Source organism: Nymphalis io, chromosome 14 (assembly GCF_905147045.1).
Source record: "Nymphalis io chromosome 14, ilAglIoxx1.1, whole genome shotgun sequence".
Classification (NCBI taxonomy): domain Eukaryota; kingdom Metazoa; phylum Arthropoda; class Insecta; order Lepidoptera; family Nymphalidae; genus Nymphalis; species Nymphalis io.
In genome coordinates, this window is record NC_065901.1 from 161722 (window position 1) to 189394 (window position 27673).

The 27673-nt window shown below is 35.4% G+C and overlaps 4 protein-coding genes across 6 annotated transcripts; 2 read left to right on the forward strand and 2 right to left on the reverse strand.

Moving 5' to 3' along the window:
* Positions 1-3546: 3546 nt before the first annotated feature.
* LOC126773124 (regulator of nonsense transcripts 1) lies at positions 3547-11135 on the forward strand. Its single transcript, XM_050493746.1, has 10 exons — positions 3547-3897; positions 3988-4175; positions 4365-4565; positions 5546-5616; positions 5692-5759; positions 5924-6039; positions 6438-6647; positions 6734-6904; positions 7968-8127; positions 8376-11135. Exons 1-10 carry the CDS (start codon positions 3718-3720, stop codon positions 10110-10112), a joined length of 3102 nt encoding a protein of 1033 aa, XP_050349703.1. The 5' UTR covers positions 3547-3717; the 3' UTR covers positions 10113-11135.
* Positions 11136-11887: 752 nt separating this feature from the next.
* Positions 11888-19467, reverse strand: LOC126773129 (arrestin domain-containing protein 17). Of its 2 annotated transcripts, XM_050493753.1 has the most exons (9): positions 19267-19467; positions 18945-19100; positions 18649-18860; positions 18286-18468; positions 17826-18014; positions 17115-17315; positions 16921-16987; positions 16672-16823; positions 11888-15940 (listed from the first exon to the last, which is right to left on the reverse strand). In XM_050493753.1, the coding sequence occupies exons 1-8, from the start codon at positions 19379-19381 to the stop codon at positions 16675-16677; spliced, it is 1272 nt and encodes a 423-aa protein (XP_050349710.1). In that variant the 5' UTR covers positions 19382-19467; the 3' UTR covers positions 11888-15940; positions 16672-16674. The 2 variants fall into 2 exon arrangements, with proteins under 2 accessions (XP_050349710.1, XP_050349709.1); XM_050493752.1 differs by lacking the exon at positions 11888-15940 and having other exon boundaries at positions 16199-16823.
* A 386-nt stretch (positions 19468-19853) lies between these two features.
* On the forward strand, positions 19854-21789 carry LOC126773136 (uncharacterized). Of its 2 annotated transcripts, XM_050493762.1 has the most exons (6): positions 19854-20037; positions 20223-20264; positions 20338-20491; positions 20569-20669; positions 20801-20924; positions 21415-21789. In XM_050493762.1, exons 1-6 carry the CDS (start codon positions 20023-20025, stop codon positions 21510-21512), a joined length of 534 nt encoding a protein of 177 aa, XP_050349719.1. In that variant the 5' UTR covers positions 19854-20022; the 3' UTR covers positions 21513-21789. The 2 variants fall into 2 exon arrangements, with proteins under 2 accessions (XP_050349719.1, XP_050349718.1); XM_050493761.1 differs by having other exon boundaries at positions 19854-20264.
* A 445-nt stretch (positions 21790-22234) lies between these two features.
* LOC126773125 (integrator complex subunit 3 homolog) lies at positions 22235-26576 on the reverse strand. Its single transcript, XM_050493747.1, has 5 exons — positions 26369-26576; positions 23599-26199; positions 23381-23506; positions 23018-23146; positions 22235-22924 (listed from the first exon to the last, which is right to left on the reverse strand). The coding sequence occupies exons 1-5, from the start codon at positions 26441-26443 to the stop codon at positions 22859-22861; spliced, it is 2997 nt and encodes a 998-aa protein (XP_050349704.1). The 5' UTR covers positions 26444-26576; the 3' UTR covers positions 22235-22858.
* Between the last annotated feature and the right edge of the window lie 1097 nt (positions 26577-27673).

The following is a 27673-nucleotide window of genomic DNA, read 5'->3' on the forward strand; positions in this document are numbered from 1 at the left end:
CGCCACGCACCGTTTTACGTATTTTTTTTATTTGGCTGCAACGGAATAACATGGGATGGGCAGCATTTGGCAATCTTCGTCAAGTCCTCACGTCTTCTATACCGCAATGTTTGAAGACGAAAGTCTTCAACCAATGCGTCTTACCTGCCATGACATACTGTGCCGAAACGTGGACACTAACTGCGGGACTAGTCCACAAATTCAAAGTCGCTCAGCGTGCTATGGAGCGAGCTATGCTCGGAGTATCTTTGAAGGATAAGATCAGAAGTGAGATTATCCGGAAAATAACCGGAGTCACCGACGTAGCTTGCAAAATTAGCAGGCTGAAGTGGCAGTGGGCTGGTCACGTATGTTGTAGGACCGATGGCCGTTGGAGCAGACGAGTCCTAGAGTAGAGACCGCGGATCGGCAAACGCAGCGTAGGCGCCCTCCAGCCAGGTGGACCGATGACCTTAAGAAGGTGGCGGGCACCAACTGGATGCGGAAGGCGGAGGATCGGGATCTTTGGCGCACCTTGGGTGAAGCCTAGTTCCAGCAGTGGATTACGAAAGGCTGTGGATTGATTTTTGATTGGAATAACATGTACGTTACTTGAATATCTAAGAAATAAATACGGTAAAATGGTATAATTTATAGTTTTTATGTTATGGTTATATCTGACAAACCTTGACTGTGTTATCAATATTTATTAATTGTACAAAATTTGTTGCATTTAAGAACATGAGAAACATTAATAAAACATAACTAATAACAGTTTTTTTATATTACATTAATACAAAAATATTAAAAGAGAGAATATACAAAACATAAGTGAAATTATTAAAAAAAACTAGCAAATTCAATAAGACAGAGACAAGAGAGACTATAACATTATACTTTATAACATTACAATTCCGCTGTATTTTCGCGTCTTTTCTTGATTTTATTTATATTTCGGTTAGTATAAAAAAAAACTTTCATACATTTATTACACATTACCATAGCAAACTAATTCAAAGCTTTTTATACATATACATATATTATCAACAGTCCAGAGGGTGGATCTACCAGTTATCTGTCCGATAGCTGGTTGGAATCACTACGGGTACGCGACCCCGGACTGCTCTAGCTACTAGTGGCACATTCCTGTATCTTCCGTGATCACAGTATCCTCCCCCCTCTCCTTGATACGCTGTTTCCCAAAATTATCCCAGCGTCACGCCAAAGAAGAAGGAAAACTAATATTAAACCCGGAGCGGTGCCTCCGTTTAGGCGTAAGCCAGTCACCTGCGGCCAAACCAGCACCACACGTATTGACTCGTCATTCCTGCGGATCCTGCTGGGGAGGAGGAGAGGGTGGCATGGGTACTGGGCAAGCCCGTGTTGCCATAAAGTCGCCTGCCTAGGCGTAGCAGCATCCACGGAGAGGACACTTCGCTCACCTGTCTTGCAGGTGGAAAACAACACGGAGAGTGGCTTGCTTAAATCATCTGACAAAGATGCAGAGGCCTATATATATATATTATCAACAAAAACAAGTAGATATTCACGTGATGAGCATTTTAATGTAAGTACCTTAGTAGTAAAATTTGTCGTTTTTGTAAGTTTTTAGTTTGAGGATCAAACAATTAATTTTTACAGGCTAGTTATAGGTATTCGTTTAATATAAACGTAATTCAGAATGTTCGTAATACGGCCTTGATACGTTGAATACCGATAGTGTTGTCATAAAAGTTTGTATCGATGAAAAAATACATTTCAGTGTTAATCTTAAGTTTATTGTTAATCTTGAAGATAATTTGTGGACAACGCCGTATCGCCAATGGTATACGTTGAAAAAATCCTTAACGACTGTGACAGACGACAGCACTGTAGACGCCTTATACACCAGCCGCGCTAATGTCTCTGAAATCACAAGTGCTTATTAACCAAAGTCAGATTGAGGCCAACCAAATTTAGTAAAACTCAACCCCAATACGCCACAAGTTTGCGCTGTGACTTCTAAAATGTCACCTTTTGTCATATCCTTTTGAGAATACCACCTCGCTGCCAATCCAGTATCGGTACGTTAGGTTCCGCGGTCTATTGAAAGGTAAAGCCAAATTAGCCTCTAGAAGCTTTGTTTGCTCAACAAGGTAAGATAGTACTTCATGTCAGCTCCTCGCCTAAAATTCTACAAGGTGAAAATTCAGCCCCACATAGAGGCTTGCTCTTATCTCTGGGCGAGAGAGATGGCACTTTGCATCTTCTATCGCATCTTTTATGCTCTGAGGAACTGTTTTAATTAATCCCAGGCGCTGAATTTCTTCATCGGACATCGCGTCGAAATTCTAAATTCTATTCATACCATCTCGATGTCTAGAAATCCACTACTACAACGCTATTTTTAAAGCATTTCCTGTTTCGCACAGCCACTCTACGAAACTATATTTCACGGCGACTTTTTCGAACCGTTATGACATAGAAACCTTCAAGAAAAGAACCTACTCATTGCTTAAAGGCCGGCAACGCTGTTGGCCGCACCTGCAAGTACTTCGGTGTTGCAGGTGTCCTTGGACAGTGGTAATCACTTTCCATCAGGTGAGCCTCCTGCTTGTTTGCCTACCTTTTATATAAAAAAAAATTTCCTCCAGTAACATTTATTTCATTACAAGTAGGCTCCTCACATCGCTATGTGACCAATCCCTTAGTATGTTTGCATCCTTCACATTTGAGATTGTTAATTTTATTTGCACTTTCATCACAAGCAAGCTTACAATAATAGCCGCGGCTCTGTATCGTAACTATCGCGCCCCGAATTGTGTATGTAAAATTAAAATATAGGAAATGTATATTATGTTCTATATCGATATCATCTTCTATCGAAAGCGGAAATCACTAGTATCTGTACGTGAAGAGTACGAAGTTATTGCCGATCACAGTTATGATCAATCTGCATTAACAAATATTAAAATAAACTATAATAATAAGCTCACTAATATATTTCGCATGATTTGTGAAAGAATCCGCAACCATAAGATCGACTTTCGATAGATTATTTGTTAGTCTACGTGAAAATAAAGCTCTTATTTTAGCATAAAATAATATATTAATAATTGTTCTAATATTATTATAAGTGAAAGAACGTATTTTATATTAACATCAAATCATAAAGAGGGATAAAATAAATACAAAATTATCAACATGCGTATCGCAAAAGAGTCGCCCGCAATAACAAATGGGCGACGTGACGTCACAAGCAAAACTAGGACGGAGCGGAAATTATACGAGAGCGCCCAAATTGATCTGTTCATAAAAAAAGAGTTTACATGATATAATCATAATTTTTTCACACATGTTATACTAATCATTTAAAGATTATTTTAGTATATAAAATAACATTTTTTTAAATTTCATCTTCCTAATTATAAATAAATTCCCTCGAAGTGAGATCAAAAAAGAAAACTTGTCTATGGATTGTGTTTTCCTTGCAGGTTATTGGTAGCAACAGTTAATACCGAATTTTAATTGGTTCTTCTACACTTTATGTTTTGATTTGCCAATGACTAAAGAGATTGTAAACGGAAACAAACCATGTGCTAAGTGCTAACATGGCGATTTTTCTTGCTCATCAACATCATTCATAGCAAATCGTTCTAATAATGTTCGGTTGTTATGGGATTGGCATTTGATGTCCAGTATTTTATACTTTTTGACCTATTTTCATCGTTTTATACATCATAAAATTGACGTGTAAGCATGAGTGTCGACGCGTATGGTCCAAGTTCTCAAACGTTGACATTTTTAGACACAGAGGAAGCAGATCTTATCGGTGCTGATACCCAAGGATCGGAATTTGAATTTACTGATTTCACTCTTCCGTCGCAAAGCCAAACACAAGCATCCCAACACGATCATGGACTAACATCATCCAACCAAGTGAGTGAACTTTTACTCTTAGCATTTGCATAACCTAATTTAAACAACTCGTATGCATATTGTTAATATAATTGCTGCTTCGATTTGTAGGTGAATGGCCTTGGACGGACAGATCTTAACTCGAAACTTTCAAGTGTAGGGAATACTATAGCGGAATTGCAATTTGAGGAAGAGGATGAAGCACTGTACAGTAGCAAGGAACTACCAGATCATGCATGCAAATATTGTGGTATTCACGACCCTGCAACCGTTGTTATGTGCAATATATGTAACAAATGGTAAGACCGACTGATATTTAACTTGTTTAAGTGAAATGGGTTTTACCAATAACAATACATTTTAGAGAAAAATACTGTTCAATCATTGTTTTAATTGTATCTGTTTTTCGGCGGATTATTCCGTATTCGTCTACGATAAATAATAGTACTTAATTAATTAACTTTGCTTCGTAATAAATCTTATTCTAGGTTTTGTAATGGACGAGGTAATACCTCTGGATCACACATAATTAACCATCTAGTAAGAGCGAAACACAAGGAAGCAGCGTTGCACCGTGATGGACCTCTCGGAGAAACATTACTGGAATGCTATTCATGTGGTGCTCGGAATGTTTTTGTTCTTGGCTTTATACCTGCCAAGGCTGATTCAGTTGTCGTACTTCTGTGTCGGTAAGTGAATTATCAATTAAATGTAACCAATTTATAATAAATAAACATATTAATACTACAATAAAGAAAAATATTATATATAATATATACATAAAAACAACATAACATTATAATTAAAAAAGTGATGTAACTTTTATTATATCATAGAAATAATACAAAATATGCATTTATGATAAGTGAACTGAATATGACAAATATTATTACACATTACAGTTGCGGTTATTATTTCCTTTTGTTTTTTTTAATTATTTATGAATGGTGAAATAATGCACTTTAACTAGTTACTCAATTTTCTTCAGTTTCTTGCAGGTTCTTAGTAGAATCTTAATTCAGAATTGGTTGTATTTATACATTTCATATAATCCTGTAAAATGATGATTTTAAAGTGTTAGCCTTCTTGAATAAAGTGTATTTTGATTCCATTCCATTCCATTGAATATGAAATCATACAATTCCCAGCCAATAAACCCATTCATGATCTGTCAATAAAACCATTATTTACAAATAAGCTATTTTCCCCGATCTCTTTCCCTTAAATTCAGACAGGTAAATAAATAAATTATATATATTTTTTATCTTATAGGCAAAGGCATATTCCAGCAAATGTTTTTAAACCTAAATTTAAAAAGTGTTGTTAAAGTTGAACCGAAGTTAGTTTCATAAGGCATTAGATGTATTATTTACTTGTAATAATTAGACAGCAATAAATGCATTCAATTTAGGCTTAAGTGTTCACTCACAGTCAAATTTACTTTGGGTTTGGCATAAAAACAATTAGATTTAATTTTCTTTTTGTTATAATGAATATGATTTAATTATTTTTACTACTTACATTTAATATGTATTAAAATAAAATGACTAAATTTATAACCAAATTTTTAGTCACTGGTATTTCTTTATTTTGTTCTTAGATTAAAAATATACTTTAAACATATTTCTCTTTATAGTATTATAATATTCATTATTCTGTGTGATTTCAGTCAACCCTGTGCCGCGCAAAGTTCTCTTAAAGATATGAATTGGGATCAAGAACAATGGAAACCATTAATTTGTAAGTTTTAATATTATAGATAATGCTTACATAAGTCATGCATATATATTAACCTGTATTAATCATTTTTTTCAGCTGATCGTGCATTTCTATCGTGGCTTGTGAAAGTACCATCAGAAGCAGAACAAATGAGAGCCCGTCAAGTGAGTATACACATATATTTTAGTAAATTTAAACCTACTTTGTGATCATAATAATAGATTGAGTATTTAGCATTTGATTATTACATGATATTTTACACTCGTCTGATTAAAGGGGACATACTTATATTGAAGAGAAACATATTGTATGATATTTATTTGTACAGGTAACACCTCAGCAAATAGGACGCCTCGAAGAACTTTGGCGTGACAATGTCGATGCTACTTTCCAAGATTTAGAAAAGCCTGGAGTAGATGAGGAACCGCATCAGGTTCTGTTAAGGTATAACATTTTTTGAATATAATAAAACTATAAATACTAAGCTGAGATGGCCCAGTGGTAAGAACGCGTGAATCTTAACCGATGATCGTGGGTACAAACCCGGGCAAGCACCACCGAATTTTCATGTGCTTAATTTGTGATTATAATTCATCTCGTGCTATATGGTGAAGAAAAACATCGTAAGGAAACCTGCATGTGTCTAATTTCATTGAAATTCTGCCACATGTGTATTCCACCAACCCGCATTGGAGCAGCGTGATGGAATAAGCTCCCATGGAGGCCTTAGCCCAGCAGTGGAATATTCACAGGCTGTTACTTTACTTTACTATAAATGCTTCTTGTGTTGGGTGTTGTGTCGTTTCAAGATAATTATTACCTTGATGTGGCTGTGTTCTCAGATATGAAGATGGATATCAATATCAGAATATCTTCGGTCCACTTGTAAAATTAGAAGCTGATTATGATAAGAGACTCAAGGAATCACAAACACAAGAAGGAATAGAGGTTCGTTGGGATGTTGGTCTCAATAAAAAAACAATTGCATACTTTACGCTAGCCAAGACCGATAGCGACATGAAGCTCATGCATGGAGACGAACTGAGACTGAGGTACTACCATAATAAAATATACATTTTTAAAACTAATTTTGTTAATAAAATGAGTTGAGCATATTTTAGTTACATTTTATTTATAGATATGTTGGTGAGCTCCACAAAGCCTGGTCAGGTGTTGGTCATGTGATCAAAGTGCCTGATAATTATGGAGACGATGTTGGTCTGGAGCTGAAAAGTGGAGCTGGAGCTCCTCTTGACTGTACTTCGAATTTTGTAGTTGATTTTATCTGGAAAAGTACATCTTTTGACAGGTACTTAACCTTTCAATTTTTATTTCATATATATCAGCCATAATTAATATTTTTATTGTATCCGGTGTTATTGTACTGAGTGACATGACTTTACAACAATGAACCAATTTTTTTTAAAATGATACTAATTTTAAAGAACATTTTAAACCATTGCACATGACAAAAAACCAGTCGAAAAAAATTACAACTAGTAATAAGCAAGTATCAATTGTATGTGTGTAGCGATAACTACTACGCCAACTAGAATTACGACTTCATGACCTCCGCAACCCGAGTTTGCACTCAAAACATACTGTACCGGCTCAAGATAAAATTAATTACGAAATAATGTCATAATTCAAAAAGAGATCAACCCCATAAATTCTCTATATCGCCTCGCGTTCCCGGGTAAATATGTCTACGAATAAAACAGAACTGGATAAAAAAGAAAAAATATAATTATTTGTTATCAATGGGTGCCCTATGCCCCGATGATCGATTGACTAGTTAATCGTGAAAGCGTAACAAACAAACAAAACTCACTTGTGCTTTTATAATATTAGTTAGATTATGATAGGTTTTAAAGGATTTTTTTAGATTCAATAGTTATATATTTCTCTGTGAAAAGTCGTGTTTTTTCAAGAAAGACATTTTTTTTTTTTTTTTATAGAATAGGAAGGCGGACGAGCATATGGGCCACCTGATGGTAAGTGGTCACCAACGCTCTTAGACATTAGCATTGTAAGAAATGTCAACCATCACTTACATATCCAATGCGCCACCAACCTTGGGAACTAAGATTTTATGTCCCTTGTGCCTGTAATTACACTGGCTCACTCACCCTTCAAACCGGAACACAACAATATCAAGTATTGCTGTTTTGCGGTAGAATATCTGATGAGTGGGTGGTACCTACCCAGACGAGCTTGCACAAAGCCCTACCACCACTAAGACATAATTAAACTTAAAAAGCAAAATATTATCTATATACAAATATTGAGAAAAATAGTTAGAGATACACAAAATATATCTATAAGTAACTAAAAGTAATGAAAAGTATTGACTTAACCATAAATTTTTCCAGGATGCAGTTGGCTCTCCGCAAGTTTGCAGTGGACGATTCGTCGGTTTCCGGCTACATATACCGCCGCCTGTTAGGGCACGAAGTGGAGGAAGTCCTGTTTCGCGTTCATCTGCCGAAACACTTTAGTGCGCCGAACCTACCTGACCTGAACAGGTCTCAGGTATGATAATCATTTTACTTTCTTGTAGTATGCACATATAGAACTGGTCCCTCCTATTATCTCCCATTGCCTCGGTAGTCTAGTCGTTAATTTATAAGGCTGCAGAACCCCAGGTTCTGGGTTAGAACCTTGGGTAGGGTGGGAAACTTCTCAGTAGCATATTATACCTATTATTATATTACATAAGCGGCATTGCAAAGAGCTACTTATACATTTTAATGTTTTCATTATTATTATTTTCTTTTCAGGTATATGCTGTCAAACATGCTCTTCAACGTCCTCTTTCCTTGATCCAAGGCCCTCCGGGAACAGGCAAAACCGTCACTTCGGCGACCATTGTGTATCAACTCGTTCGGCAAAACGGCGGCCCAGTACTGGTTTGTGCGCCGTCTAATACTGCTGTAGACCAACTCACTGAGAAAATACATAGAACTGGACTTAAAGTAGTCCGTCTTTGCGCAAAATCTAGAGAAGCAATGGAGTCTTCTGTGTCCTTCTTGGCACTGCACGAACAGGCACGTGCCTTGGGTTCGGCCGACAGCGAGTTACGCAAGTTGACGAGGTTGAAAGAAGAAGCTGGCGAGTTATCTGCCGCCGATGAGAGACGCTATCGAGCCCTTCGTCGAGCTGCAGAGAGACGACTCTTGGATGCTGCTGACGTGGTTTGCACCACATGTGTCGGGGCAGGCGATCCGAGAGTAGCTCGAATGCGTTTCCAATCAATCCTCATAGACGAAGGCATGCAGTCTACTGAGCCCGAATGTATGGTACCGGTGGTGCTGGGAGCGAGGCAACTGATTCTTGTCGGCGATCATTGTCAGTTGGGGCCCGTCGTAATGTGCAAGAAAGCCGCCAAGGCGGGCCTGAGCCAGAGTCTGTTCGAGCGACTTGTGGTCCTTGGCATTCGTCCTTTTAGGTTAGAGGTACAGTATCGTATGCATCCTGAACTGTCACGGTTTCCGTCGGATTTCTTTTACGAAGGTTCTCTTCAGAATGGAGTGAGTGCAGAAGAAAGACGTTTACACAAAATCGATTTTCCTTGGCCGCGACCAGATAGACCGATGTTCTTTTATGTCACTCAAGGACAGGAGGAGATAGCCGGCTCGGGAACGTCTTACTTAAATCGGACGGAAGCGGCCAACGTAGAAAAGCTTACGACCCGCTTTTTAAAAGCCGGCGTCCGGCCCGAACAGATCGGTATCATAACGCCGTACGAGGGACAGCGATCGTATCTCGTGCAACATATGCAGTACCAGGGCAGCTTGCACGCCAAACTCTACCAGGAGATCGAAGTGGCCAGCGTGGACGCCTTTCAGGGCCGAGAAAAAGACATCATCATCATGTCCTGCGTCCGCTCGAACGAACACCAGGGCATAGGGTTCCTGAGCGACCCGCGTCGACTGAACGTCGCCCTGACGCGGGCCAAGTACGGCCTCATCGTAGTCGGCAACCCGAAGGTCCTCAGCAAGCAGCCCCTTTGGAACCACCTGCTCGCCTTCTACAAGGAGCGCCGCGTGCTCACCGAGGGCCCGCTGTCGAACCTCAAGGAGTCCGCCATCCAGTTCGCCAAGCCCAAGAAGCTGGTGAACGCGCACAACCCCGGCTCGCACTTCATGTCCACGTCGATGTTCGACGCGCGCGAGGCCATGGTGCCGGGCTCGGTGTACGACCGCGCGCGGCCGCCGCGCGACCCGCTGGCCGCCGTGCGCCCCGAGCGCGCCGAGCGCGCGCCCGTGCCGAGCGCCGCCTTCCCCGCGCCGCGCCTGCGCCCGCCCGCCGAGCCGCCGCGCGCGCGCCGCCGCCCGCCGCGCCTGTCGCAGGAGCCGCTGTCGCAGCAGCCGCCGCTGTCGCTGTCGCAGGGCGCCTCGCAGCCCGACTTCAGCCAGGAGTCGGCCGCGCCCGACTGCCCGTCGCAGCCCGACGGCCTTCTGTCGCAGGACTCCACGTACCAGGGCGGCTTCCGCGCGCGCGCCGGCCAGTACTGAGAGCCGACCTCGCTCCTCCGGGGTGGACGACACGCTGCCGACGAGAGCCGGCCGACTCGGGCGGGGACGCCGCGCTCGGCCTCACGCGGCCGGGCGGACCGCGCGGGAAACGCCTTTCCGGTAGATTCGATTCTAACGCGCGAGGAAATTTTATAATAAATTTACAGGAATAGAAATAGAGATGTTTGATCAAATAATTCGGGAATATACACGTTGACACATAGATCATAGTATCGGAACTGCTCCGACTGCGGCGGCGGCTACGATTCGCTCCTACATGCCGACGACCTTTCGGCACTAAATTTGTTTAAACTTGTGATTCGACAATCGTACATCGTTACCGTTTCAAATCCAAAGTACGGAATCATCATCATTCGCCCTTCAGTAGTTAACTTCTTTATTTTAAAAACTAAAACATACAAAGAAAAGGATAGCATGATAGAACTTTACTCAATTAGGGCAATCTTAACACGGTTTTGTTTCCATTATTCATTACCTTTGGTATAAGCAATCATTAAAATCAATGCTCTGTCTTAGACAATATCCAGCAATAAATGCTTGTTGTTTTTCCTTCATAAACTAAGATGTTATTGTTACTACAAAAACAGAATATATTGTACATCATTGAAACTGTTTACACTCGAGAGTACCGAATAACTAAATAAATGTGTTAACAATATCATACATACAGTCATTAGTCGTAAACCGAAACGTCAAGGCCTATTGTTATGATTTAATGTCTGATTTTTTTATTTAAAAATCTTTTATTATTGAAGTTCATATTTTACATCTTGAACTAAAACAAACAAGATTATTTTGATGTTACTTTATTTACATGTTTGCACAATTGATAATAAAATGAACTAATCACAGATTAAAATTAACATTCTACATAAGTTATGATGTTCAGAAATTTTACCTCATTTTATTTAGTATAATATATTTACCGAATACATATGTAGAAAATATAAATAAGTTTTTAAATGTTGACATTTTTTGTCGACCAAACTATTGCTGAAATAAAATTTTACTCTCACTTGATGGGGTTACAAAATTGTTTTTTTTTTATTAATATTTTATAGATAAGTGAACACAACTCGTGATGATGGAATTATGTTACAAATGATAATGCTCAATGTTTTATTACTTTGTGAAGGAAAATCAATAAAGACATCCATTAAAAATATTTCTCTTATTTACCTCTACAATCTTCTTACATACTTTGTGTGTGACACACACTACATCAACCAGATGAACGCTTTCGACTGGGGAATACCCTAAACACAGTAAACGTTACATAACAGTCTAGCCAATGACATATATTTATTGTCATAGAAAATTTACTTTAAAAAGACAATACGACAGTAAGACACGATAAGAAAACGCTCCGCTTACTGACTAATTCTTTTATATAATTTATTTAAAACTCAATTTGTGTAGAAAATTCTTTCGTAGTGAGTTTATATACTCTTTGTTCGCCGCGATGATACTCTATTGCACAATTACTATACATAACCAATGTCTGACATGCGTTGCCATAAAGCGGCTTTGTATGTATTTTTTTATAATCTATACAATTTCAAGGCGCCCCACCTATTGTACGTTAACCAACAACTGGGTTTGTAACTGTACGATAAAAGGTATAATGACAGTATTAAAGAATTAAAAAATAAATGATTTTAGAGAAGAAACTATTTTAAAAGGATTCTAAAAATGATCCCATTTTACTATGCACAATAAGATTAATAAGATTTTTAATAAAATAAAAGTATAAAATTCTGCAATTGGCCATTTTATTTGAAACACCAATCAGAGCGAATGACGTCACGCCTCTGTATCAATAACCGTTTCTCTTGAACAGTTGTTGTGTTTACGCGTTTCAAAATTATTTTGCATCATTTAATTAATTGAGTCGTTGATTATTCGCATTTTTGTGAAGAAAACAAAACATTCAAGATCTATCAATGATGGAGGTTTTGTTAAGGCAAATTCCTCTAATTTGCCCATGATTGGTTGATATTTAGAGAGTTTCTTTCATCAAATAAAGACTTTTGCTCATCTGAATTTCGAAATGTGAAATCTTCCTTGTAAGTACATTTTTATTTATCTTTAGTGTTATCAAAGGTTTTTTTCTATTAGCTATATAGTATAACTCGCATATGAAGAGCCCTAATATTTTTACCAGTGAGAACTTTTAAGACAATATTTCATTTAGCTCCACTAGTACTAATTTGTGAATTTATATGTTTACGAATACTTCTATAAATCTAAATATATCAAATATATAATAAATCTCTGCCTCAATTTGCAATTTCTTCAAAATGTTCTGTAAACATACTTTCTTTTATTGCTTTTCACATTCTTTAAGAATCATCATCTTTCGGTGCTTATATATGGTCGTTCTGTTTTTGTAGATTGTTCTTCGATCTGGTTGGCATTCGAATGTATTTTTACACAGAGGGACCGCACACCACTTGTAAACTTTGGAATTCATTTTTAACCTTAGCAAATACGCAATATTTTCTGCCTTTCCTCGTTGAGTATAGACATAATACAACATTTACTGTCGTTTATTGAGGCGTGACGTCACGTGTAGGCACCATGACACCCGCGGGTGTTTTCGAGCGAAATTCAAAATAGGTAATTGAAAATGCAATTATTTGCGTAAATAGTTAGTTTATTAATGAAATAATATTATTTTCAGTAATAGTAGACCTACATTATAGAAGGTTATTTCAAAACAATCATCATGCCTATTATCGTACAAGTACGATAATATTATAACTACGTACGATGGTACACTAATATCGTACGTAGATTGTAATTACAGGCATAAGGGACATAACTTCTTAGTTCCCAAGGTTGGTGGCGTATTGGTAATGTAAGCGATGGTTAACATTTCTTACAATGCCAATGTCTATGGGCGTTGGTGACCATTTACCATCAGGTGGCCCATATGCTCGCCCGCCTATTCTATAATAATAAAAAAATATATTGTACGATATTTTCCATTATAATGAAAAATTTAATAATTACACTAACCAATAACAATTACAATTGTTTTTACTGTCAGCGCCGTCTATTGGCTCATTTCTTTTTTAGGGCAGCCGTTTCAAGACGCAATCCTTTCATTGGTTGCTACCGTCTGCTAATCAGCGATCGATATCAATATCTTGGTTGGATGCCGAGTGTTGGCAGTTACTATCTTTTTGAATTGATAAAATTTATATATTTAATGAATCTATACGTACATATATTTTTATAAAATACAAAATAAAAATAACAAAATACATTAAATATTGTTCATATATTAAATAGTGTTATATATATACAATAATACAACAATAACAGCCTGTTAATGTCCCACTGCTGGGCTAAGGCCTCCTCTCCCTTTTTAGGAGAAGGCCACCACGCTGCTCCAATGCGGGTTGGTAGAATACACATGTGGCAGAATTTCAATGAATTTAGACACATGCAGGTTTCCTCACCGTTGTTTACCTTCACCGTCAAGCACGAGATGAATTAAACACAAATTAAGCACATATATATAAATATGTTTTTTTGAAACTAAAGCAGCATATTGAGATTTTTTTATGTAATAATATCTTGGGACATTAGTCACACACGGTCATCTGATCCCAAATTAAGCAGAGCCTGTACTATGGAAACCAGACAACTGATATACTACATACGCTACTTTACTTTTTTAAATACATTCTTATATAGATATTTACACCCAGACTCAGGACTAACAGATATGTTCATTCTCACAAATGTCTGTCCTGGGTGGGAATCGAACCCACAAGCTTCGGCGTAAAAGGCAAGTATCTACCAACCATACCAACCGGCTCGTCAAATGTATTATAATCATTATCCTGTGCGTTAATTTGAATCTATATACAATAATTTTACGGCTCTTGTACGATAACTGCCTGGCTTTAGGTTGTGAACACTGACCAGCAACGTCAACTATGCCAGAAGGTAAGAACCCCGTGCCGGATGAACGATATGCGAACTCACTGTATACAAACAAAAATAAGTATCCGAATAAAAAAACCCATTATATATTGTTATTATTACATTATATATTTTATAACCGATTAATAAGTATTGTAAAATGCTAATACTGAGGCCGTAGACATATAACTTTATAAAATTGAGATTTTCAGCGTAACGAATTAAACAGACAATTACTAACAGTCTGCATTTTAAAATAAAAATTTAATTAACACGTATTAATACATTGCAAAACCAGATAATATAGAAAATAATATAGCTTCTCGAAACGAATAAAGAACGTTCGAGGCACATTTTTATGTGTGTATATACCCTATTCCAATCAATGAAAAAATAAATAAAACAAATATTCGATTTACGTATTCCATGCGATTTGCTAATAGTTCTGCTGTATTACGCACTATAAACAGTTCTCGATAAATTTACTTTTATTTATAATAAAACACTATTTCATTTAACTAGTTAGAAACACTTTAATTTTAAATTCAAAATCCATAGTGAATATCACATTATTCAAGATGTCAAAATTGTTTATTTGTCTTTACCGCTGTGATTGGAATAGGCTGCAGGTACATTACAAAAGATCAAACCTTGTCTGGACTTAGGTTCATGTCGGTCTACTCTCACAATGAAAAGCATGACTATTAAAGAATAAGTCTTAACATCTATCTTGGTTAACAAAATATGCTTAATTATAAAATATAACGTGAACACATCAACAATATGGACGTAAACAGTAATATTACTCTCATAATTTAAATACAGATTAATAATATATCTATATACCACAATATAAAAGCACATCGAAATAGTACATTAATATTACTATATAATTATCTTTGTATTTTATACCAATAAAGTATAAATACACGTGACACTGACTTGTGAACTGTGCGTTTCCATAAATTTTTATCATTGGTTGAAATAAATTAGGGGCTGAATTAAAAAACTTTATGATAAGAATAATTTAACATGCGATTGATTTTGTTTTTAATAGAAAAAGAGGCAGTACGACGTCATTAGATAAATACTACACATTTAAAGCGTTACAATTGACAAAAGCCCTGGACGTTTTTTTTTTTTCCTTTATATTCATTAATAAAATAAAATAAGAATATCACCACCACCAAATAAACGAGTGTCTAAAAACTTATTATTCGAGAGTACATGTTGTTTAAGTAAAATATAAAATGAAAACACAGTGGTGTGTTAATAGAACACCCAAAATAAAATATCTCAATAATGATTTAACAGCTAATATTACAAGTAATTTATTTGATTTTTTTTTGTAAATATCTATAAAATGAGATTACACCTTGAAGATTCACATTGTATAAAGCAGTTTCGCCCACAATTGCTTTTACATCGATAGTTTATATTTTAATTGAAATTTATAATTGTATTCACATTTTTAATATAAATTAAAATAATCTTATTATCAAGAAATGCTCGGTCGTTAGTGAGACCGGAACAAAGCAAATGTTGTCTATTGGTATTGCTCTATGTGCAGTTACGTAATGCTGTCTTGTTCTTTCTTATGTCAAGTCAGTGTCGACAGCAGCGTTCACAACCGTACGGTAATTATTGTACAAGTACGATAATTTCCATTATGATGTAAAATTTTATAAGTACACGAACCAATAACAATTGTTTTTACTATCAGCGCCATCTATTGGCTCATTTCTTTCTTAGGAACAATGGCAACCGCTTCATATCTTGGTTTGATGCGGAGTGTTGGCAGCTACAATATGGGATCAAAACGAAAAAAAATATGCGGACGATCTTTTTTTTTAGTGTACTGCTGATTTCAACTGTAATTACAAATTATTTCAAATATATTGTTGTGATTTTGTATAATAATATTGTATTTTATAATCATTATTTTGTTGTACGATAATTTTAAGGGGCCTGGTACGATAACTGGCTGGCTGTAGGTTGCGAACTCTGGTTGACGGAGACATCAGAGTCGAACTGAACAGCCGCTAAACAACGCTTATAAGTAAGTAATAACAATATGAACACTTACGGCATTCACAAGTATGGAAAACTATGGAAAAGAAAAAACAATGTAAGATGTGATCTGTCTTTTTTGCGCAAAAATATTCGCTTTTCGTACAGAATATAAAGCGTCATGCAATTTCAGTAAGAATAGAATAAGATACATTTCGTATTATTAATTGGAGTACTGTCGGAAAATTTATTTTCGACAGCTTTGTTCATCGCTTTCGTAGGTGGCAGTTTTATAAGAAATTTTTTTAACAATCCTATTCTTCGAGAAATCGCATTTCGAATTAGTAATGAAAGCACTAAGTTTTTTTTCACCTTACAATATTTTGTTTCAATTTTTATTTGTTACAATTGAAATATTTTAGTTCTATTAAAATATTTTTACGATAAAATGTATTTTTTATATCACTTGGTGTAACTGTTGTCGCCCTGTTCTAGGATGGAATTTAATTAGATATATTGACAGGAGATAGAGATTAACGAAATTCATTCGAATAAAAAAAAAATCAAACCGTCCATCGCATCGCATCATTACATTTTACTGCGGGAGGGGTGGGGGTTGCACGGCCGCATACGTGGGGTAGTACGGCGCGAACTGTGCCGGTCCAGTTATGCCCATATTGTTGCTTTCGCCGCGGTCCTGAATCGTGCGCGCCTGGTATGAAGACACTTTGTAAACCGGGTCCGCTGTAATATGAATGAATCGAATCAAGTATAACTTTCATACATAATGTATAAAATAGATTTATAATTTTTTGATATTGTATACAAATGTGGAGCTTACTGAGCGTGGGGTACAGGGACTGGTAGGGCGGGAGCGCCCAGCCGCCAGCCAGCGCGTCGCCCGCCACCTGCGCACACCGACACGTTATGTCGTTACTATTTCATAAAGGGTTTTTTACTAGTTGCTAAGCTTAATACACACCAAGAACAAATTAAGCTTAATTAAGAACAAGTTAAGCTGCAATAATAACTCACAATTCCAGGTTGTGCAGGTTGTCCGGGCGCCACGGGCAGCACGGCGGGCTGGCTGGGGGAAGGGAGGCCGTCACTGGGCATCATCGGTGCCGACGGCTGGGGGACCGCTTGACCGACCATCCCCACCAGCGGGACTGTACCGATAGTTATGTACTTGCGATCTTTCATATTTATGTGTGTCGTCGGTACGACACACTCCACCTGGAAAACGAAAACATGGGAGTCTTTATTTGGAACAAGCCAGTCCTCTGGTCGCGTTGGAAATTATTAATATATAACATAAATAAAAAGATATCAATATAGAGCAACATACAGCAAATAGGATATGTACAATGTGATTTAACTTGTATGCAATATTGAGAACAAAATATAAGTGATATAATGACGACAATGTCCTACTCGACCGATCAAGGCGACGGCTACGGCGACTGTTCTAAACTACGGCACCGGTTATGTAGTGAAGCTTAATTACTATTTATCGCCCCTCGCGTGGGTTAAGCCCGCCAGTGAGGCGATCTCACTATCTACTGCCTTATAATCTAATCAAACAGTAGACAAAGTCAAGATAGTTAACATAATACACACATATAACTGTGTCTGCACATATTTTATTAACACAGTACATGTGCTACACATTTTTGTAACTAAAAAGTATCTCAGAAAATTCATCAATTTATTAAGCTAATGGTAAATATGAGATAAAACCGCTACCTTTAGATCATAGTCCAAGTCAATTATATTGCAATTGACCAAATTCGAAGGCGGTATCGGGGGCACCTCCATGGAGATATTCCAGTGTTTCGTCGAACCCGCCGGGGCCGGGCCTTCTTGGATCGTCAAAATAACATCCTTAGTCTTCTTGGTCACTGTAGACGGAGATGTTGCCCTGTACGTCACCACCTAGGGCATCATTTTAACCAAAATTTAAAGTCAAATTAACCAAGTGGGATTACACATTTTTGATCTCATCCTCATTGTCATATTATCGTACATACAATGATGATTGATCATATTAATGGATTAAAAGAAATACACCGTTACTTAACTTTGTATTGACCGGCAACATGGGAAAATAACGTTAATAGTATGGCATTGGTTTAGTTAAGTCTCTACAAGATGACATAATATGCAATAAAACAGATTAAATGTAATAAGCATGTACATAACTTACTTTTCGTAAGAAAACCTTAACAAGATGCAACTGCACATTGCTCTTGTTTTCAATGTCTATTGTAATTGGGATCACTTGTCCTGGACAGTACCCCGACACTGGGGCCCGCACGTCCACAGAGAGTGGTGGAGATGCGCAACAGAAACAACAGAATGTTTTTTCTATTTGGAAATGTATTGGCTCCTAAAAATATATGTAAATAATCACTTATCTATAAAATAGTCGATTATTCAAATGGTAAGCTGCTCAACGTCTCTTGTTCAAATACTTTATAAAATTGCAAATCAATCAATATGTTAGTATAATCAATATGTTTAGTTTATTAAATTAAAATATCACAACAGAAAAAATATAATATCTTACCCTATAGGATGGATTTAGATTTAAATCCAGAGCGTTGATGACAGTAAAAGCCATTTTAGTTTCCTGATCAAACTTCCAGGGCCTATCTAGTGTTACTTTCACCGTGTATCTGACAAAGCCATACTGGCCTTCGAAGGAGGAGGGCAAGACGGGTGGTAAAGCACATGTGAAGTTATATACCTGCTTGCCCGCAGGGATCTCAATCTCGTTACCTGTTCAATAATTGGAAATACTGAGAACACAGCTTTATCGAAATGAACATCCTCTATCTACTTCTAAGCTCTGAGTTTCTTTACCTGAGCTGCTTCCCAATAAATAATATGATATTTGAAAATATTCCTCATTTCCTGTGTGAAGAGTATCAGAGGACTGTGTCTTGCCTTCTGCATCTTCTTCTTGTTTACTTTCACTCCATTCCGTATGAGCCTCGCCTTTAAACTTTACGTGTACTCCTAGTAACAAACAATACTAACAGTTTATTCCATGCTATTAATAAAATTATAGAAGTGATCTCAGATTACACTGATCAAATGTAATCGCGGTACAGAATCATTTTTTTAGCAAACTATGAGTCATTCTTCAAAGGCAATCATTATTTTTAAATAGGCTCATACTCACCTCTAACTTTTTTAGGACTGTCAAAAACATATTCTATCCTTCCGTTAACAGTTTGGCCCGCATAGTATGTATTAAACTGATTATCTAAATATATAGCAGCTTCTTTGATACCCATTATGAATATTAGTAAACAATATTCTTAAATTGATAAAATAGGTAGTGCCTAAAACTATCACTGTAAAATGTCACTATTGGGCTATCGCTACTTACTGCGTTATTGACTTTGACAATTTGACATATATAACATATATATTTTTTATATTAAAAATATAGAATAATCATAGAGCATTACACGGTGAAATATGTGTGATAGAAATAAATGCATCTTTAAAAAAAACTTTTAGTAACTGTTTGAAAACATTAACATAGTAAAATACAATTTTTACAACAACATCGTTTTATTTATTTAACATATTTGTTTTTAATTTTTGCTTACACCCACATATTATTGTAATTTACCAGTACCGTATGATATATTACACTCAATTCAAATATAAAATGATATATTTTTGTGAAAAAGTGTGGGTTTTCAAACTGAATATAATTGATTTTTGACAGAAGATATTTACTATAGCTGACACTTGACAGCTGATACCTGAGTCTCGATCTTGACTTCGTGAGACGCTGCATTTTTATTTTATCATCACACGAAGACTTAAAGTTACTTTTTATTTAATTAAAAACATGTTACGTATGAATGTGTAGTATCATAGAAAGTCTGAATGTATAGATATTAATGAACTTTGTTTAAAATGGATGAATCAAAAAGAGGTACCCAATCCGTAAATATTGAAGAACTAAAGACTAAAGGGAACGAATGTGTTAAAGATGGGAAATATATTGAAGCTGTTTTACATTACACTCAAGCAATTAAAATGGATCCAATGAATTACATCTTATACAGTAATAGATCGTTTGCGTTTTTGAAGTTAGATCAACATTATTTATCCCTACAGGACGCCAACGAAACTGTGAGATTACAGCCCCAGTGGGCAAAGGTAACGAAATCTATTTACAATATAAAAGGAAAAAGTTTTAAATAATATTTAATTATGATAAAATTTATTATAGGGTTATTTTCGACGAGCAGAAGTTGAAGCTGCCAGTGGATTATATGATGAAGCAATTCTTTCATACACTAGAGCTTTGCAGTTGGAACCTCATAATCCAAAATTAATGGAATCTATTAAAAATATAACGGATATGCAAAAAAATAAATTAAAAGGCAAACAACTTTTGCTTTATTGTAAACTTAACAGTTATATGTAAATATAAAAATTTATACCTAACATTTTATTATAGGTAACCAAAACACTATCTGGATCTGCACATGTATTGGATTTATTATTGGCATTAGTATTGTAGTATTAGACTACTCCTTGACAACAAACCCTACATTATCAGTAAGTTCAATTGTATTGTATCTAAGAGCATTAATAGTAAGTCAAAGCTAGATTTCAACAAAGATTGTATTGACCTATATTTATCAGTGTTCCATGTTTTTGTATTACAATCTTGTTGTTTTTCATTTCAGCAACCTCTTAGTATGGTGGCATTTTCAATAGCTTTGGCAGGCCTAGGTTGGACTATTGGGAAGACTTCTACATTAATGAGTGCATGGAGTGCTGGAAAATCCTTGCAACCACCACCTGATTTAGGTTTGTAGTCAATTTGTAATTATTACTAATAGGTAACACTTATAGAAAATAAACTTTTTTAGTGACTGTAGATTTAATTTAATATACATAAATATATTTTACATGTAACATCAAGCCACAACTTATGGGGGTGGGGTTGTATATGTAGGTATAATGCGTGTGAATGCAAGTAGAGCAATTAATTTTTTAATATAATTAGTCAGAAATTGGCAGATTTGGATGTGTTCTTCTGCAACTTGTGGTTGTATTACAGCCAATAATAATTACATACTATCTTTAATAGACATTAAAATATTAAATTACACAATTGATTGAATTGGTGCAAATTTTATATAAATGTATAACAAGTCAATATTACAGTAATTACATGTTATTTATGATATGATTTGATAGAAATGAGAAATATTTAAATAAGATATAACAATAAAAATATATAAGTTTATTCCGTCTATTGTTAGATATTTACTGTATTTTTTTTGTATTATTTCAGTTTCAAATGACACCAATGAAAAAGACGCCGTTCCAGAAAAGAAAACTAAATACAGTAAAGCTCAAGCGAGGCAAAGGTATAAACAGGGAAAAAATTAGTTGAAATTATTCAAAATTGTACTTTTTTATAGTGGTTTTGGTATATAATATATTGTGGTGTGGAATAGGGTAAGAAATTAAGATGTTTTGACTAGATTTTCTATCACATTAGATATATTATAAAGATGTCTGATTAAGTAAAATTATACAAAATACTTTTACTGCATTTAAATTTCTACACATAATATTAAGGTACCCATTAAAAAAACCAGGACAAACTTATTCATTATTTGTTGAATTTGAATGCGTTGTATTATTAAAAAATATTGTGACTTAAGATTGTGTTTTTGTTACAATAGTCTTGTAGATTGGTTTTTTTCCTAAATAGTTCGAAATGAAAGAGATTGGCATAAGAAATCCCTCAGCTACTGCTGTCGCCTTTTCCTCATTTTAAATGAGACTCGATGGAGATGATTTATTTAAACTTTGCACTACAATTATATAGAATAATGTACAGCCTCTAACAATGTAGCAATGATAAACATATATGAAACAATTTTTATTTAGGTCAGATGATTATAAAAATCTTTGTACATAAAAAGATATAACAATGACATAAAGTTAATGTCATCTACTATTCAATAAAACTCCTTTTTACTAATTAAAGTAAATTTTACAATATCTACATCATTGATCAGTATTACCATTGATATATTTTTTTCATTCATTCATATTTAACTTTAAGGAGTACATTAGTAAATACTGCGATTGTAAGGATCATTTATTAAATGAAAGTTTGTTTAGGGGCAATACTTTATTGATCCTAGTGTAAAATGTATTTAGAAAATTGCATCAATACAATATATCTTTTGAATATAATTCTTGGTCACATACCTTATAATTAAAATAAGTCCAACATAGATAGTATGTGTGGCTAAACAAAGTATAACAATAGTGTATTTATTTATACTATTACTACAGAATTTACAAAGGAAATACTTAAAATAATGTTGTCCATCACCAGATTTCTTTATAGTTGTGCATTTATTTCAATGATAGATCACTGAGTGTACCAATTGAAGTTGATATTTTTTGGACATCTTTCATTTTTTCCAAACATTCGATAAACTAATAAAATTATGTACCTACACTTTATTAACATAACACTTAATTGTGGCAAATTATAATTTCAAAAATAACAGTAATATTACATAGTAATATTATGTAGTTTACATAAAATTATCTAATCGAAATAATACGACAGTAGTAAGGTACTATTCTTAGAATCGCATCCCTGGGAAACATAAGGTAACAAACATTTATATGTATTAATCATATTTATATTTATTGTATTGTTGAGTTGCACTTTGGTGTTTAAAATTACCATACTTTTTCGATGAGATATGTCAATCGCTATCTGATATAGCCTTCTTTCGACGTTTCGCTTGTTTCGGTTTAACGATTTCCTCTTCCTGAAATCACAATTAAAATGATGATCACATGTTGTTCATAACTAACTTAAAAACATAGCTGATCAGTTAGTAAAACGTAATGACTCGACTCACCTCACTATCTTCATTTGATGAATGTAAGTTAGGGTTCATTGGCAACGAATTTGAAACAAGTTTTCTGGCTCTTCTGGAAATCGGAAGTTCATCCTCCCATGCTAATAAAAATAGTTCATTATATTGTCTCTGTAAAAAATCATAATATTTTATACTTTTTGTACATTTTCTTATTTATATTGAGGAATAGTTTGTTATGCTACTATTATTACTACAGTTTAAATGATTATTTATTAATGTCATAATGATTATTATTTAGAGCATTAAATAGATTTTAGTATTTAGAATTACTATATTTTAATAGTTTATTCATCTAATGATGATCCTTTTAACAATAATTTACCTTTTATGATAACAACTTACCTTTAAACTATCACTACTATTGGACTGTGACTGCTGTAAGGCTTTTTGCAAACATTCCATGTTAAAAATTGACATATCATCTTGATCAACACAGCATATTCTTATTTGCTCTAAATGACCTAAAACCTAAAAGGAAAATAGCAAATTTATATATTTAGTTAGATAGCTTATCAGTAGTGGCTAGTCTACAGTCAATTAGGTATAAATGATAAACTCACTAGTTCTGCAGACGGTGGTGCATTGGGTGGAATGTTGTGTTTTCCAGGACGTTTTCTCTTATTGGGACTGGTGCCTGGATACCTTGTGCTTAACAGTACTGCTAACAGATCTGCAACCTTGTCTTCGTAGTCCTGACACCAGTACATCACAGTTGAGACAACAAATGTGTCCTCTTCATCAATAGCTCTGCAAAACATTTGTCTGAGAACATCTCCAGTGGGACGTTCCTGCTTCAACATTAAAAGTACTGATGTCAATGCTTCAGCATGATCCTTATATGATAATTTAGGAATAATAGGTAATACATCTTCTACTGATATTTCATGAGCCGTTAAAAGTTGCCATAGGCAATACTGTTCAAATGTCTCCCAACTCAAACTTGTAGAAAGCATTGTTGTTATATCGTCTGATTTGAACATCATTAAATTTCCCTGTAATGTGAGGCACACAAGACGCTGCAACTGTCCTGCATCTAATGTAGAAACAATAATGTGCAATAGTCTGATGTGGTTTTGAACTTGATCTTTAAATTCTCTATAAACATCTGGTATTAACCACACAAGCACATTAGCATCACTCTCTTGACACTTTTCAAAATCATCCGCCAAGCTCTCAGCAATTTTTAACTCTAAAAAACTACAATAATCTTTATATACATCAGCTTTAAATTTGACATTCCTTTTTTTAACTGGATCACGTTCAGCCCGTCTTTCTCTTTCAAAACAAACTTTTAAATAAAATAATAAACAATAACCCACATTCTGAACAGAACTCTGCACATAAATTTCCTTTAATGTCTCTAAGATCAATTTACGTTTCACCTCAGTCACTTCACTGCTATGCAGACAGTTAAACAATGAAAATATAGGGGAGTTCAGTGTCTGTTCTAGTTCCGATGGAGATGGATTGCGTGTTATTCGTAAAGGCGATGCGTCCTGTAAGGTCGCCGCAAATAAGTCAGCGAGAGCGATCGGCGTTGGCATGGGAGTAGTACAGGCATTGAGCAGCGCTGTTGCCGCAGAAGACGATCGATCATCTAATAATGTTTCGGCAAATGGTCGTAATATAAGTGGCAAAGCAGCTGCTAATTCAGGTCTTTCACGCGCTCGTACTTCAGATAATGGTAAATCATCGTCATCAGTGTCCTCTGCTATATTTGGTTGAGGTTCATCTTCATCGTCAGAGAACGCTGGTTCATCCGGACCTCCTCGTGGTAAATCCTCATTTCCGTCTTCTCGAATACCAGATACACCCTCTCCATTTCCATTACTACAAAATTCTTTGAAAGTGTCTCTTACTGTTGTGCGTAATTCTCTGTCTAATTTAGGTGAATCAAATAAAGGCTGCAAATTTGGTAACACTCTTTTTTCAATTATTTGTTGTAAAGAATTAAATATCCCTTGCTTAACTTTGTCAGCAAAAGCAGGGTAAAAGTTGGGAATGATACGACAAAGAAAGTCCAGTAATGTTGCTGTAACTGCAGGGTGTGATCTCATTGAATGATGCATTACAAGTATAGCTGGTTCGATGTTCATAATATTGTCTTTTTCAGGGTCATAGAAAAGCCAATCATAAAATAAAGCCAATTTGGCATTTGATGCAGCAACATTTGATGTGCAGGTAGTTAAGAGCCATCCAATCACAGCCCATCTTGGAATGATATCTGAACAAAGTAGTTCATTAGTTGGATGTATGACACCGACTATGAAGCGAATCATATCACTCCTTAGTGTTTGAGATTCTGGTGTAGCTAAATATTGCCTTTGAAACCACTCTTGGTACTTTTTATGATGACCAAATCTAACTTGAGACGTCAAGAAGACTAACTTACGTTCCATTTCAGGTGTTAATCTGGATTGTAAATATCTCCTCGAAGTCCGAATTTGCAAGAGTTGCATGACATTTGTGAATGTAGGTGATAACGTTTTTGGGTTTATCAAAATGTCTTGCCATAGTTGGTTAAATTCAGGAATACGAGCAACATTTTGTAATAATCTCACTAAGTCTCTACCAAGCGTTAAAACTTCATTAAAGTGCTCTCGAATGAGCGCAATAACAAAATTGACTTCCCTTTGCCTTAGCGTCATTAACTGTGGTATATTATGGTCTTCTATCAATCTTAAATATGTATATACAACCATACACACAAGTACAGGATACTTATCCAGCCACATTCGATTGTCAATAAAAATATCTAAAAGAGATTCCACTAAGAAAATGTTTTTAGGAGTAACATCTCCACCAGAAGCATAACGCATTAAGTTCCAACAAACACTATCAACACCATTCACTGCATTTCTTATCATTTCTTTCAAAAGCCATAGCAATTGATTACGAGTAGTATCTTGGAATTTTAAATACCTCTCTAAAATCAAATTAGATAAGTTATTAAGTACACATGTTAGCCCATCTCGCGTGACGAGGGTTAGGTCCCGGTAACACTTTGTCGCATTGTGCGGTTCTGTGAGTATGGACATGAGCATACCAAGTGACACGTCTTCATGATTTTTACATACAGCATTGTTAAGGGCGTCGTGAGCTTCTTTTTCACTGCAGTCCGCCACGAGTGATTGAAAAAAGTTATAAGCCCTTTCATATCTCTGAAAGTAAAATTAAAATAAACAAGTTTATAAAACCCTCAAAGTATTTTATAAATTGAAATTTCGCGCCATAGACTGCAGCGCCGCCAACGATACAAAAAGAAAAATATGATTTTACATGGCCGACTAAATGATTCTTTGTTGGAAACTATCAAATTGTGCACAATACCTCTTCTATTTCATCCTTGTTTTCTATAGCGGTGCACACAAAAAGTCTAGGCGAATTAGCTTTTGTCTGTTCCATTACTGGTATTTTTTTACTATTTAATTAAATAAAAATATAACAGAGATCGCCTGCATGGCTGTCGTAGACGAAAAATATACATAAGCAATACAATCACAGATAATATAATGTATAAGTACTTCGTAAATGTGTGTATGCGTGCAATGACTGTCTTGAGTCTTGACTCCCGCTGTTTACTTTTAGGGTTGCAACTTGCAGTAAGCAATTTATTCGAATAATTCTGAGAAAATATTATAATCACTATCTTTTTAATTTTTATGATGTCATAAAATTTAAAAGTTATTGATGCGATATTGAGAATTATTTTAAATGAAAAAACAAACACTACGGCGTTACAATTAGAAGTATTTTACCCATATATAAAAATGTGAAACGTTTTTATAAGTGTATTATTATTTGTCACTATTGAACTTTTTGGAATGTCATATAATATTTATATATTTTTCTTATTAAAATAATTTTGTAGCACTACTAATTATGGATGTAATAGCTATTAATATATGTTTATATTTAATACCTGTATAAAACATCACACTTTGGGCAAGTCATCTGGGTAGGTAAGCCATTTATGGCTTTTCGAAGTTTCATTTCATAATTCAAACATCGAAATCGATGAGAAATCAACTATTTAAGGATATTTGGCTAAGGCGGTGAAAAAAATATATAATACGCCAAGTGAGATCTTCATCTTAAATAATTATATACTCCTTGATCATCCCAATTAACGAGTATTTGCGTTCCAGTTACAACTCTATCAGTAATATATGGCTTTGTATGCATTAAGACTTTTCATACAGCTTTTTGAGAATTTGATTCTTCTCGCTTTTATAGCAGTTCTGCAGATTTTTTTTATATGACAGACTTGTGTATGATTATGTATTACTGGTATCATACACAAGTAATGTTCTAAACTGTAAACGAGGGCTGGGACTCCTTCGAGTCGAGTTAATCTAATCAGCTTGTCAGGTTCACCGGTATCGGTATTCTCGTGAGGCTCTAGCCAGGCATCGAGATGTGAGTCTATTGAGTTAATTGCATACTGAGAACATGGTCAATTTTCTATTTGGGTTAAAACAAACGTCAATTATGCTAGTGCTGCTCAAAACTATATTCTTGTACTAAATTTACAAAACGGGAGGTCTTTCCGTGCTAAAACGAGAAACGTAATCTTTTTTAAGATTTTCACAAAATGTAATCACCATGCGTACGAAGCCAAACATTTTTTTACAT